Raw genomic sequence first — 11,506 nt, 5'->3', positions numbered from 1 at the left:
GGCGCACACAGCCATGGGTTTGCTGTGGTGGCAGGCTGCGTCCATGGAAACACCTGGCCCCAGAGCCTCTCCTGGGTGTCTTGCTCCCCATGTCCCCAGAGGAAAAAGTGGGATGGGGGAAGATTACTCCACTGGGGCTCACCCTATTCCCTTTTCTGCAAGGCAACACCAGAAGAGCAGTCTTTGGGGGACCCAGACCCCACTGATTGGCCAACCCTTGTTCCTCTTTAACTTGTCTCCTACAAACACAACTGCGGCCAGCACGCAGTTTTTAGACAAAAAGCACTTTATTTAACCAAAAAAAAAAGGGGGGGGTGGGGGGGAGTTAGGAAAGCACAATGCGCCTGCAGAAAACTATTTTTTCTTATAATTCTTTTTCTTAAAAAAAAAAAAAAGGAAGGAAAGAAAGAAAAAACACAACACAAAGCTTGTAATTTCCAATCACCATTATCAGGCTTTTACAACATCTATAAAGAACAAACAAACATCTGCTTCAAAACTCTACAGGAGGCGGGGGAGAGAGGAGGGAAAGAAAGAAAACGAGAAAGAGGAAGAGAGAGAGAGGAAGAAAGAGAGAGAGAAAGAGAGAGAGAGACGGCACCCAGCAGACACGGGGAGGTTTTGTTATCATTTATTTGTGAAGTTAAAAACGAGCGATAAAAAGTAAAAACTGCCATACAATTTTTTGTTTTTGTTCTCAATTTGTTTTCAGTTTCAATGTCCTCTTGAACAGCTGAAACCCAAGACCAGTCCCGGGAGTGGGGGGCGGGAGGGGCTGCAGGGAGCCGAGAGAGGCAGGGGGGAGGAGGAGCAGCAGATCAAGGGGCTTGACTGGGGGGGGGGGGGGGGAGGGAGGCCTGCAATAGCAACACCTGGTCCAAGGAATGTTCCAACTCTAACTAAAAAAAGAAATAGCAAGAGTGACTTTTTTTCCTTTTTAAAAGTTTATTTTAAAAACATGAAGAGGGCCAGGGGTGGTAGGAAGAAAATGAATTGCCTTCCCCTGAAAGAGGCAGTTTCAGGAAGAGATAGAGATTTTTATATATATATATATAATTTTATAGGTTTTGTTTGCTTTTTGTGTTTTTTATATTTAAAATTTTTTTTTTTTTTGGCAGAGATTTAATTCTATCTTCTATGGCTGGCTCAACATGAAGGATCCCAATTTTGAAAGAAAAAAGCATGAGACACACAGAATGAACGAGAGAGTGAGAGCCCGGCATTGCCCAGGCTGTGACCTCCAAGCCACTCACAGCAAGGGCTCCCCAGCACCCCCCACAGCAGCCATCGCTCTCTCGCCAAACACATGAGGGGAAAAAAAAAAAAAAAAAAAAAGAACCCCCTCCCCCCAAAAAAAGCCCCCAAACAGAACAAAATGGAAAAAAAAATAATAAAAGATTTTCACAGATGAGGAAGTTCACATTCATTCGATTCATTGAGCCTGCGGAGAGGGAAGAGATAGGAATTGGTCACTACGGGGAGGGGGGAGGGGCGGGAGACTGGGGGGGACGGTGGCAAGGAGGGGGCCAGGAAGCCCCTCTCCTGCGCCTGTGGCGAGCTTGGGCTGGAACGATGTGTTTGTAAGTGTCTAGTCTATGCTCCAGGGCCCTTGGCTGAAGTCAGACTGGCTCCTTGATGGAGGAGGGAGCAAGAGGGACGTGAAGACCAGGAGGAGAGAAGCGGGGGCCGCAGAGGCAGAGCGGGGAGAGAGGGAGAAGCGCGCTCAGGGTGTGGGAGGGAGGAGGGGTGCCCTCTGTCTTCGGGAAGGTAGGTGCTCCGGCGCATCACAACATGACAATCTCAGAGATCACGGTGTCCCCACAACACCCCTGTGAGGTAGGTTGGAAGGTGGCGGCGATCGTCATGCCCACTTCACAGACAAAACCAGGACACAGAGGCAGGCGCGAGAGCGGAGGCGGCGGCGGAGCCCAGGCAGGGCGGGAGGGGCCCTGCGGCCGGTCCCCGTGGCAAGCTCCCCGAGTCCCACCAGAGCCAGGGCTGACCCACGCTGGGGCCGCCTGCAACACACAGTCACTTGGACACGGGGAAAAGATTGTGGGGTTAAAAATAAAAGAATGCAAAGAACAAAACCCAAAAAAGTAATGCAGAGAGGGGAAAACACATCCGTTTTCTTCCCAAGTGGCCAGATTTTGAATGAGTGAGTTAGCAGCCAGGATGGCGACCAAGGTCTGTGCTGCTGGCCTGCCCCCCACCCCCAGGACTACCCACCAGTTCAACAGTTCCACCTTGTATTTGCTTCGCGCTCTCCCCCAGCATCGAGACAGCGTGACACAGGAACAAGCGGGCCGGCGCAGGGAGGCCTCTTCGTTTAACCTCTGGACCCAGCGCACACTTCCCCAGCTCGTGGGGACTCCCGGAGACCTCTGGCCACACGGCCCCCGCTGCAGGCATCAAGGACACACCCCGCAGGGGAAGGGATTTCCGGCGCTACCCACTAAGGCAGGATGGACGGTGGCCGGGGGTTGGAAGGAAAAAGGAGGAGGAGGAGGGTGGCAATTCCCACTTGCCTGCTGCTGTCCCTGCTGTGTGGGTGGAGGCTGGGGGCCGCCAGGACCTGGAGTCTGTCCGTAGTAAGCGGCCTGCTGTCTGTAATATTCAGCCCAGGCGGCACTGTAGTCTGGCTGGGAGCCTGGGGGTGCTCCCGGACCCCCTCCGGTGGCCACTTGAGCTGCACGGAAGCGGAGTCACGGTGAGCGAGTGTGACCGGGGGCCCGAGGGCCTGGCCCTGCCCCTGCCCCGCAACCCCAGCGGCTCACCCTGCTTCTTGTAGTACTCCTCCCAGGCCTTCGTGTAGTCCTGCTGTGGGGGCGCTCCGGGCTGCTGGGGCTGCTGGCCTGCAGGAGGAAGGCCTCGAGAGGTCAGAGGATGGCACAGGGACGCGGCTGCCTCTCACCAGCCTCCGACCTACTTGAGCCCCTGCGGCGGCCCACACACTCACCGATCTTTTTGTAATACTCTTCCCAGGCCTTAGTGTAGTCTGACTGGCCGGCGGGTGGGGGCTGTGGGGGCTCGCCCTGGGCAGGGGGGGCCGCGGGGGCCGGTGCAGGGCCGGGCACGGGGCCTGGGGGCTGCTGGTAGTAGTGTGAGTAGTAGGCGGCCCAGGCGGCGTTGGGGTCTGCAGCGGCTGCAGCTTTATCTGTAGGAGAGCAGTGGGCTGAAGAGCAGCACTGGAAGCCAGCCCCGCCCTCCCCACCTGGGCACCGAAGCCCTGTCCTGCCCTTCACCTGGGCAGCCTTACTTACTTGGGTCATGAGGAGCAGGTGGTTGCCACTGGGGGTAGGTATTGCCCCAGCCCTGGGGTGGGTACTGGTGAGGAGGGGGGCCCCCCGCACTGCGGGACAAGAAAGACAGGGCAAGTGAGCTGGGACCACTCCTCCACGGGGGCAGGGATGGCTGGGAGGAAGGGGGCCCAGGCCTAGCCCACTGCTTATACTCAGTCACAGGCCCTCCGCCCAGGAAAAGGTGAGACGAACAATGCCAAAGAACACAAACTCCGTTGGCTTAAAGATGTGCAAGTCGCCCAAATTCAGTAGACACGGGCTTGCCTATTAGGTGGGAGACCAGGGTCAACATCTGTAACATCTTTTAAAAATGGCACCGATCACACAGGAGTAGGAGTCTGGGCTGGATCGTGCCTTGAACCGCTATGATCAGCACTTCTTGGTGTTGAATGAAAATGGGGTCCGCTGCTCTTCTTGGCAGCACAGCAACCCCCATGTCCCAAATCCCAGGAAGCTGAGATAATGAATACTCACTGCGGGGGAGCCCCAGGTGGCCCCTGATTGAAAGGCCCGGGGTTAAAGGGCCCCATGGGGCCTGCAGGGCCTGGTCCTCCGGGGCCTGGTCCAACTGGGCAGAGGGGACCCTGGAGGAAGGAGAAGCAAAGTCACTTGGGTGGGGGAAGGAGACAGGAGATGTGTCCAGGCTCCAAGAACCCCTCCCTGAGCCCACCTCAATCTTTTCCTCAATGAGCTGCTTGGCGTGGTCTATCTGCTGGGGTGAGCCCCGGATGATGAACAACTTGAAGTTTGGGTCCCCATTGGGCGGCAGCTGCCGGGAGATCTCCACAAAGGCGCCTGTCTGCTGGTTTATGGCTTTCACGTTCTCACCACCTGTGGGGAACGACAGATAGTGAAGAGAAGGCAGGAGGAGGGGGAGCTGAGGAACAGCATGCAGGCAGGCCTACTCACCTCGGCCGATGACCAGCCCACATTTATGAGTAGGGATGGAGAAGGTCATCTCACCGCCAGGAGGGCCCCAGTTGCCTTGGCCCCTTCCTCGCCCCCGGCCCCCCGGGGGCATGCCAGGACCCCCTGGTGGGCCCGGGGGACCACTCTGCAAGACAGGAAGGAGGCAGAGAGTGACCGCAGAAAGCTAGCCTGGCCCCTGGACTTCTCCGGGAGGGCTGGGCCAGTTCCCTCCGCCCTCACCAGCCGCCAGCAGCAGAGCCTGGAGCCACCTACCCTGAGGCTCTGGAGGAGATCATTGATGATCCGCGCTGCATGCTCACACCGATCTGGGGGCCCCATTATGTGAGCTATCTTCTCAGGACCTGTCCCATCATCTGAAGCCAGCATCCAGAACAGAGACATGGATTTTAAAGAAAAGCACAACACCAAACCCCCGTAACACCGCCTCTGCGAGGTAGACACCATGCCAAGCCAGGTGTCAGAAATATCTCAGGCTCAAAGTGCCGCTCATCACACCCCATGTATTGAGGAGGAGCGGGGGGGAGGGGGAAGAATGCGGGTGGGCCAGGTTTCCAGAGGAAAAAACCGACCAACTAGGGCAGGGTGGCAGCTGAGGCTTCTTCCTGCACGTGGCACCCCCAGAACAGATGCATTTCATGAAACTAAGAACGACAATAAACCTCAGAATGGGCCTGCCACTTGGGAGACTCTCACTGAGGCTTGGGAATAGCCCAGAGTTGGGACAGAGGGATCTGATCCAGTCCAGGCTGCCCTGTCAGGATGGGCCATTCAGTGGGGGAGAGGAAAGGGATAGATTTGATGACAGGAAGACAGCAAGTCTGCCCTTCATGAACTCTCTCACATGGCTCTCCCATGAAGGAGGGAGACAAGGACACGTTCTGCCAGCTAGGAGTAATAAGGCACCACAAAGAGGCTCAACGGGCTCCCTGGTGCCAGGCTCTCTGCAGTGGAACCTCAGAGTGATCCTGAGAACAGAACTAGTAGACACGGCCACCACCCACCCAGCTAATCTTTTCAGCCAGGCCCCTGACCTTGCTTAAACTGTATCCGCACACCAGCGTCATTCTGGATCTTCTTGATCATTTCTCCGCTCCGGCCAATGACCACCCCGACAGAATGCCTAGGCACTGGCACCTGAGGAGACAGGAATGTGAAGGGTCAACTGAATCTTGTCCCCACAGCTCTGGTGCCCTCCGCCCACCAGAGCATGAGTCACACCCACCCCACGGCCCTCCACTACTACAGGAAGCCTGCACTCACATCGATGCCCCCGCCAATCCGGGATCCATACTCGTTCCGGTCCCCAAAGCCACCCTGGTCACGCTCCCGGAGGATGTCCATCACCATCTCACAGGCTTGCTGCAAACACACATGCATGGTGTGCACAGGGCAAGCCCCCAACACTGTTCCCCCAGCCTCCCACGACCCAAGGGCTCATGGACCTAAGCTGGGCCCACCGCAGAGCCCTGCTGAGCTCCTGACCTGCCATCCCGAGAAGGGATGGCCAGCAACCCCCATTCTCCAGATAAGAAAATGAAAGATCAGAGTTCAGGCCTCTTGCTCATGTCCAGTCCTGGGAGGGAGAACTCAGTATGAGAGTGGGAGTCCTGGGCTGACTTCAAGCGAATGCTCTGGAAAACCTCTCTCCTTTCACTCAGATCTCTAGCCCTATCTATTGCTCACTTCTCCAGACGCCCCGTCACCCCCAGGGTTCTCACCTGCACTTTGTAAGGATCCCCAATGATGCGGAGAGGCTTGTCCACGTTCGTATTCTGGGAGCCATCTTGAATTAAAATCATCTTCACTCCAGCTCGCTCCTTTACAACCAATGCGGGAGAGTCAGTACCAGGCTTTCAAAGGACTATCTGGGGCTAGTGCACGTGGGGGGCAGGTGTAATCACAAAGGGTAAGAGGCTCTGACAAAGCAGTCGGTGGGGTGTGCACACGCAGACGCAGGAAGGAGACTTTCCTGGGACAGGAGGAGCTTCCGTCCTCCATCCCACCCCTCACCTGCAGCTGCTTAATTGTCTCCCCGCCTTTGCCGATGACCAGGCCAGCCTTCCCCGCGGGGATCATGATCTCCTGCACAGTGCCATTCTGGCCTCCATTGGCATTGTCGTGGAACTGTCCTGGGGGCCCCCCACGACCCCGAGAGACAATGTCATCCAGCATCATCTTTGCTTTCCTGGGAAGGAGAAGAGCGGGGTTCAGACACTTGAACAAGTACTGGTCTGACAGCCCCATCCAGCTCAAAGGGAAGGTGACTCCAACACGTGTGTCTGACAGATGATGAAGAGGGTCCGTCCCCAGGGCTGGGGCTATTCAGGTGGTTTTCCCAGATCTTCGAAGTCCAGGCAATCAAAGCATCAGTACAGCCCCCTGGAGAGGGCAAGGGTCGAGGGACATGGTGGAGTCGCCCCCAACTTTCCAAAGGATGGAGAGAGCTTCTGCTTGCTCCCCTCATCACAATGACAGGCCCCGCCAGAGACTTACTGGACAGATTCTGGGGCTCCTGTCAAGGACACGCTGCGCTCGGGGAGGCCACCGCTGTCTGCAGAGGAGAGAGAGGGTCAGTGCCTCCCGGGTCCACGGACACTGGAGAAAGGCTTTCCAGGGAGATGGTGAAACTTGCACAATGAACAACGGCTACTGCCTGTACCACCATTAATGGCCTGACAAATCGCTCCCTCATTAGACTCCTGGGAGGCTGCTCTATGCAAGACCAAGGCTGGGAAGCCTGGAGTCCAGTCAAGGAGGGAGAACATTTAGGGAAAAATGTGAGGCGGAAGGTGAGGTCCCAAAGCGGGGCCACTCCTGCCACCACCGATGATCAGTCTACAATCCCCACTGCGTTAGAGCCAGTCCTCACAAACCCCTGCCCAGCAGGCGCGCGCAGCTGAGCAGCCAGACTGGGGTGCAAACCCGGGCTGGGTTTCAAAGCCATTCCTTTGAATGCATCCCCCTGCCTCACACATTCCCACTGGTTTCCTGTTGGGTGTTTACTTCAGATGGTGACTTAACTAACAATTTAGAGCAAAACTTCCTATATTCAATCTTCGATCTCCCGCCTCGGCCGTCCCCCCACAACTGTGAAGCCAAAGAAAACGAAAGTTGCCGCTATGCTGCTGGATGCCGTGCTGTCCTGGTTGAGACTCTGCCCTGAGCCTGGCACTTAGAGGTCACTCAGTGACCACCAACCTGTCTCACTTCTGTCCGTCAGGGAACTGTTAAAAAAAAAAAAAAAGTACAAGGAGCCCAGCCCAGCCCAGTGCCCATTCTGACACAAATCTGGCTCTCGTACCTGGCGAGATCTGGACTTTGCAGCCTGAGTCCTGCTGGATTTTGTTAATCTGTTCACCACCTCTGCCAATGACTACGTGGAGAAAAGGGAAAAAAAGCAGAGATTGATGAGGGTACTCCAGCACTGAAAAGACCGTGTGGCAGGGGTTCCTGGTCCTCCTGAGAGCTCCACCTGCCTCCCCGCCCAGAGAGGACAGGTGAGCGCACAGTACAGGAGGCCCTCTCACACCAAAAGCTCCTGGGCCAGCAGGTGCTCCCAGAACAGTCCCTGAGAGACAGGGAAAACGGGCATCCCACAGTGACCCACACTCACTTAGTCCCACCATGCCGTCTGGGACCCTGTACTCTTCCGTCATTGAAGTCCTGCAAAGAGAGACGATAAGAGTCGGTCTCAAGTGAGACAGAATAGACAGAGGGTCTCCAGGAGAAAAGGCCCCTCAAAGCCACAGCCCCTAACCTGTGGGGCCCTTGGTGCTACTGGCCTCTGCCCATGCTTCCCACCACATCGGGACCAAGACCCCACAGGCCTAAGCAGAGTCTGACAAGAGCACAGAGCTCCTTCTCCTCACAGCAAGCCACTCGACCTCTCGAGGCCTCAGTTTCCCCATGCAAGCCACAAGAGGCTTGGTCGGGGTCAGCGTGGCCCCACAGACTCTGGGCAAAAGCAAACACTTGGACGCTTTTACACAATTCTGACAATCATTTCAGGTCTCTTGGCTTAAAAAAAAAAAAAAAGGTTTGTATCTCTTCCATGTCCTCTCCCTAGCAAACCAATTTTACTGCATTTCTTAGAAGCGTAAAAAGAAACAACGTGGTCCTTCACAAAGGATTCTACAACAGATCCACTGAGGTCACTGGGGGCTGGGGAGGCGGCAAAAGGTAGGAGAGAACCCCAGGCCCCACCAGTTCTCGGGGATCAAGCATTTGCGGAAGGCGGACGAGGACGCCGCGGCCGGCCCCCAGCCCTTCTGGGAAGACGGCTGTCTCCCGAGGAGTGTCCCACGGCGCAGGCAGCAACAGGGCGCAAAGACCGCCCCTCCCTGGGCCCCACACACAGGCGCAAAGGCAGCTCTTCTGCCTCCTGGGTTTCTCTGTGGCCAAGCAAGCAGCGGGGACAAAGTCCGAAACGGTGCAGCCCCCAGACACAGCTCTCCCCCAGGTCAGCAAGAAAGGCCAGAGACAGCTGACAGACAAGGAAACAAGTGTCCTCCAAATCACAACTTACCTGGGGGGAGGATGGATGGGTCCAAGTTGAGAACTGATGGCTGCAGAGAGAAAATTCAAAGCAAAGATTGGCCTGGCTCCTCTTTGGGACCCTGAACACTGCTGGCCCCCAGGTACCCCTGCCTGCCCGAGGAGTGGCTGGCACCTATCACAGTGCTCCCGAGCCTTCCTGAGCACTTGAGTGTGATGAACCCGCCTCACATCGGACTGTCTGCCTCAATCTCCAGGGGGCTCTGGGATCCCTAAAGCTCATGGACCCCAGATGATAAGCACCTAGAGCCTCCATAAAGGACAGGTGCCATCTGCTTAGAGATTCTAGCTCCCAAATCCTAAAAATCTCTTAAGACCCTGAAGCTGCCCTCTGCCTGCACCCCCCAACGGACTTACAGTCTCCCTGGGAAGCCAGTTTCTTGCTCTCCGGTTGGTCTGTGAAAGAGAGAGGATGTCAGATGCTGCACCCACCCACCCACAGCTGCCTCAAATCTGATGCTGATGCCACACGGCCTGGTAAACAATCCCCCCTCCCCCACCCCCCATATCAGAGCCAAGACAGGAGACTAGCAGGGACTAACCCCGGAGTGCGACCAGACTTCCATCAGTCCCACCACTAGCACTTAAGAGTAAAAAAGTTCTTTATAACAGGAACAATGATGGTGGCACTCGAGTCCGGGGTCAGGAAGGGCCCAGGTGTAAGTCTGGTTTTGGCTGATCCCCACACTGATCATTTTGGCTACTGTGGGTAGTACTGCATGCCCTGGGGCCAGCCAAACTGCACTTATGTGGGGCCTCAACAAAACCGCGAGCATTTCCCAAGCCTACCAGAAGGGGAGGAACAATCTTGAGAACTTACAACTTGGACCTAGTCACAATCAATCTGCTCCTCTCAGCCACCTGATACCCCAGGATGGCAGCCCGAACAAAAAGAATGAACAAAGCTGGGATTGCTGAGGTTTTAAAAGACCAAATGGCTTCCCCCTGACTCTGAACCACGTTCAAACAAAGGCACCTCACTCTACCCCCAGGCCTTCTTCCCAGCAGGTAGTTATAGTTACCTCCGTCTTCTAACTGCCTCTTTTGGCCCCCAAAACCAAAATCAGGAGTGCTGTTGTTCACTGTTGTAGCAGCGTCGCCTCCAATTTTGGCTGCGATCTACAAACACAATCGTAAGCACAGAAGGTTACCACCACAACCAACCTTCCCTGGTGCTCAGACCAACTTCTCAGAACGTACCCGAGGGCCTCAGCGTTCAATAGTCATCCAGGAATTTCAAACCCCCTTTCTAGTTGGGATCTGCGCCTATGTTGTTTGCAACTGGACCACAATCCACACGGATTTGCTCTCAGGAGGGTCCTCAGGTTGCCTCCACGAGGGAGGCAGGAAGTGTGATTGTAGCCTGGCTCTTCTGGGATGGTGAAGAGCACAACTTTCCTTTATCTCCCTCCCCCTCAAAATCTGCGTTCGTTGAACAAATTTTAGGGAAGTCTTTGCTTAAAGGCATCCGAAATCTTCATTCCACCAAAAGAAAAGACCCTTTTTGAAAACACAGGTTACATGTCAGACACGTGAGGAGCAATTTCAAATAACCCCAATCCCACAAGTTTAAGACCAGAGTCTGTGGGATTATTACAAGTTTTCCAAAGACACACAAACCATGAATTAAGGATCTATCTTTCCACCTCTCCCAATTTTTTTTTAACACTGTGAGCCAAAGCTCTTGGGCTGAGGCCTTTCCCCACCCCAGCAAAGAGCATCAACTCGGCTAGTTACAACTGCTTCTCCAACAAGGCAGGTTGGTGGGCAACCAGATCAAGTGCACGTTAGAACCCTACCCTGCTCCATAGGTGAGAAAGCCACAGACCACACTGGGCGGGAACAGGGCGTTCACCTAACGGGACCTCCCACTCTGCCCTGGAGGCACTGGAACAACTCAAGGAAAGCACTCAATCGCAAAAGCACTCAGTCGGCCCCCCGACAGTCGGCTTCCTGAGAGGGCAGCAAAGTTCTCCCATTCTACAGGCCTCCTGCTCTCCAGGACGCGGGGAGGCCACAAAAGGCGCTGAGGAGGTCAGTCACAACAGCATGTGACACCTCCACGGTATCATCATGCCTCAAAACACAGTGGTGGGACCCTCCCCTCTTTCCCAAAGAGAGACCACCTTTCAAGCCACCGGAAGCATCAAAAAGAGCCAGACCCTGTGCCCACCCTCCCCATTTCGCCTAAGTGCTCGGCCACTCTGGTAGCAAGGGTTCCCCCTTTGCAGGCTCAAGAAAAAAGGCTGTTTTCCTCCCAAAGTCCCTTCTTCCCGGCGGGCGGGCAAAAAATGCGACTGGGTTGGGGGCAAACAGAGCTCTCTGCCCTGATGGGGAGGTAAGGGAAAAGCAAGACCCTCCCCACCGGGAAGAGGGACACTTTGCTTCCTAGAGAGGGAATCATGCCATCGGGTGTCCTAAGGGGGGTTCCCCAAAGTGAGTCCCAGCCCTCCGGGACCCCTGAACATCCAGGGGCCGTTCCTGGCGACCCCCCGGCCACCCCTTCACCCTGCAGGGGGGTCACCCGCTGGGGGCCCACTGGAGACACCCTGGGCGGCCCAGGCCCCCGCCTACCGCCCCACGTGACCCCGCGGCGGCCTCGGGCCGCCCCCCCGCGACCCCGCGCGCGCGCGCGTGACCCCGCCCCCTCCCCCGCCCGCGCGCGCCCCTCAGGCCCGCGGCCTCCTCACCTGGCGGGCCCGCTGCACGGCGTCGGCGAA

General features: G+C 56.1%; 1 protein-coding gene across 1 annotated transcript; it reads right to left on the bottom strand.

The window, feature by feature from the left end:
* Positions 1-996: 996 nt before the first annotated feature.
* Positions 997-11,506, bottom strand: LOC110593680 (KH-type splicing regulatory protein; the record flags this gene model as incomplete). Its single annotated transcript, XM_044913120.1, has 19 exons — positions 997-2,689; positions 2,778-2,855; positions 2,960-3,157; positions 3,264-3,352; positions 3,777-3,886; positions 3,973-4,133; positions 4,212-4,356; positions 4,485-4,585; positions 5,264-5,366; positions 5,493-5,591; positions 5,951-6,049; positions 6,243-6,417; positions 6,726-6,783; positions 7,534-7,605; positions 7,846-7,895; positions 8,758-8,797; positions 9,144-9,182; positions 9,809-9,905; positions 11,477-11,506. Coding segments are annotated over 19 exons (2,022 nt in total), but the record flags the coding sequence as incomplete, so codon positions are not given.

This window comes from Neomonachus schauinslandi, chromosome 1 (assembly GCF_002201575.2).
Source record: "Neomonachus schauinslandi chromosome 1, ASM220157v2, whole genome shotgun sequence".
Taxonomy (NCBI): Eukaryota; Metazoa; Chordata; class Mammalia; order Carnivora; family Phocidae; genus Neomonachus; species Neomonachus schauinslandi.
This window is presented reverse-complemented; position numbering and strand designations above follow the sequence as displayed.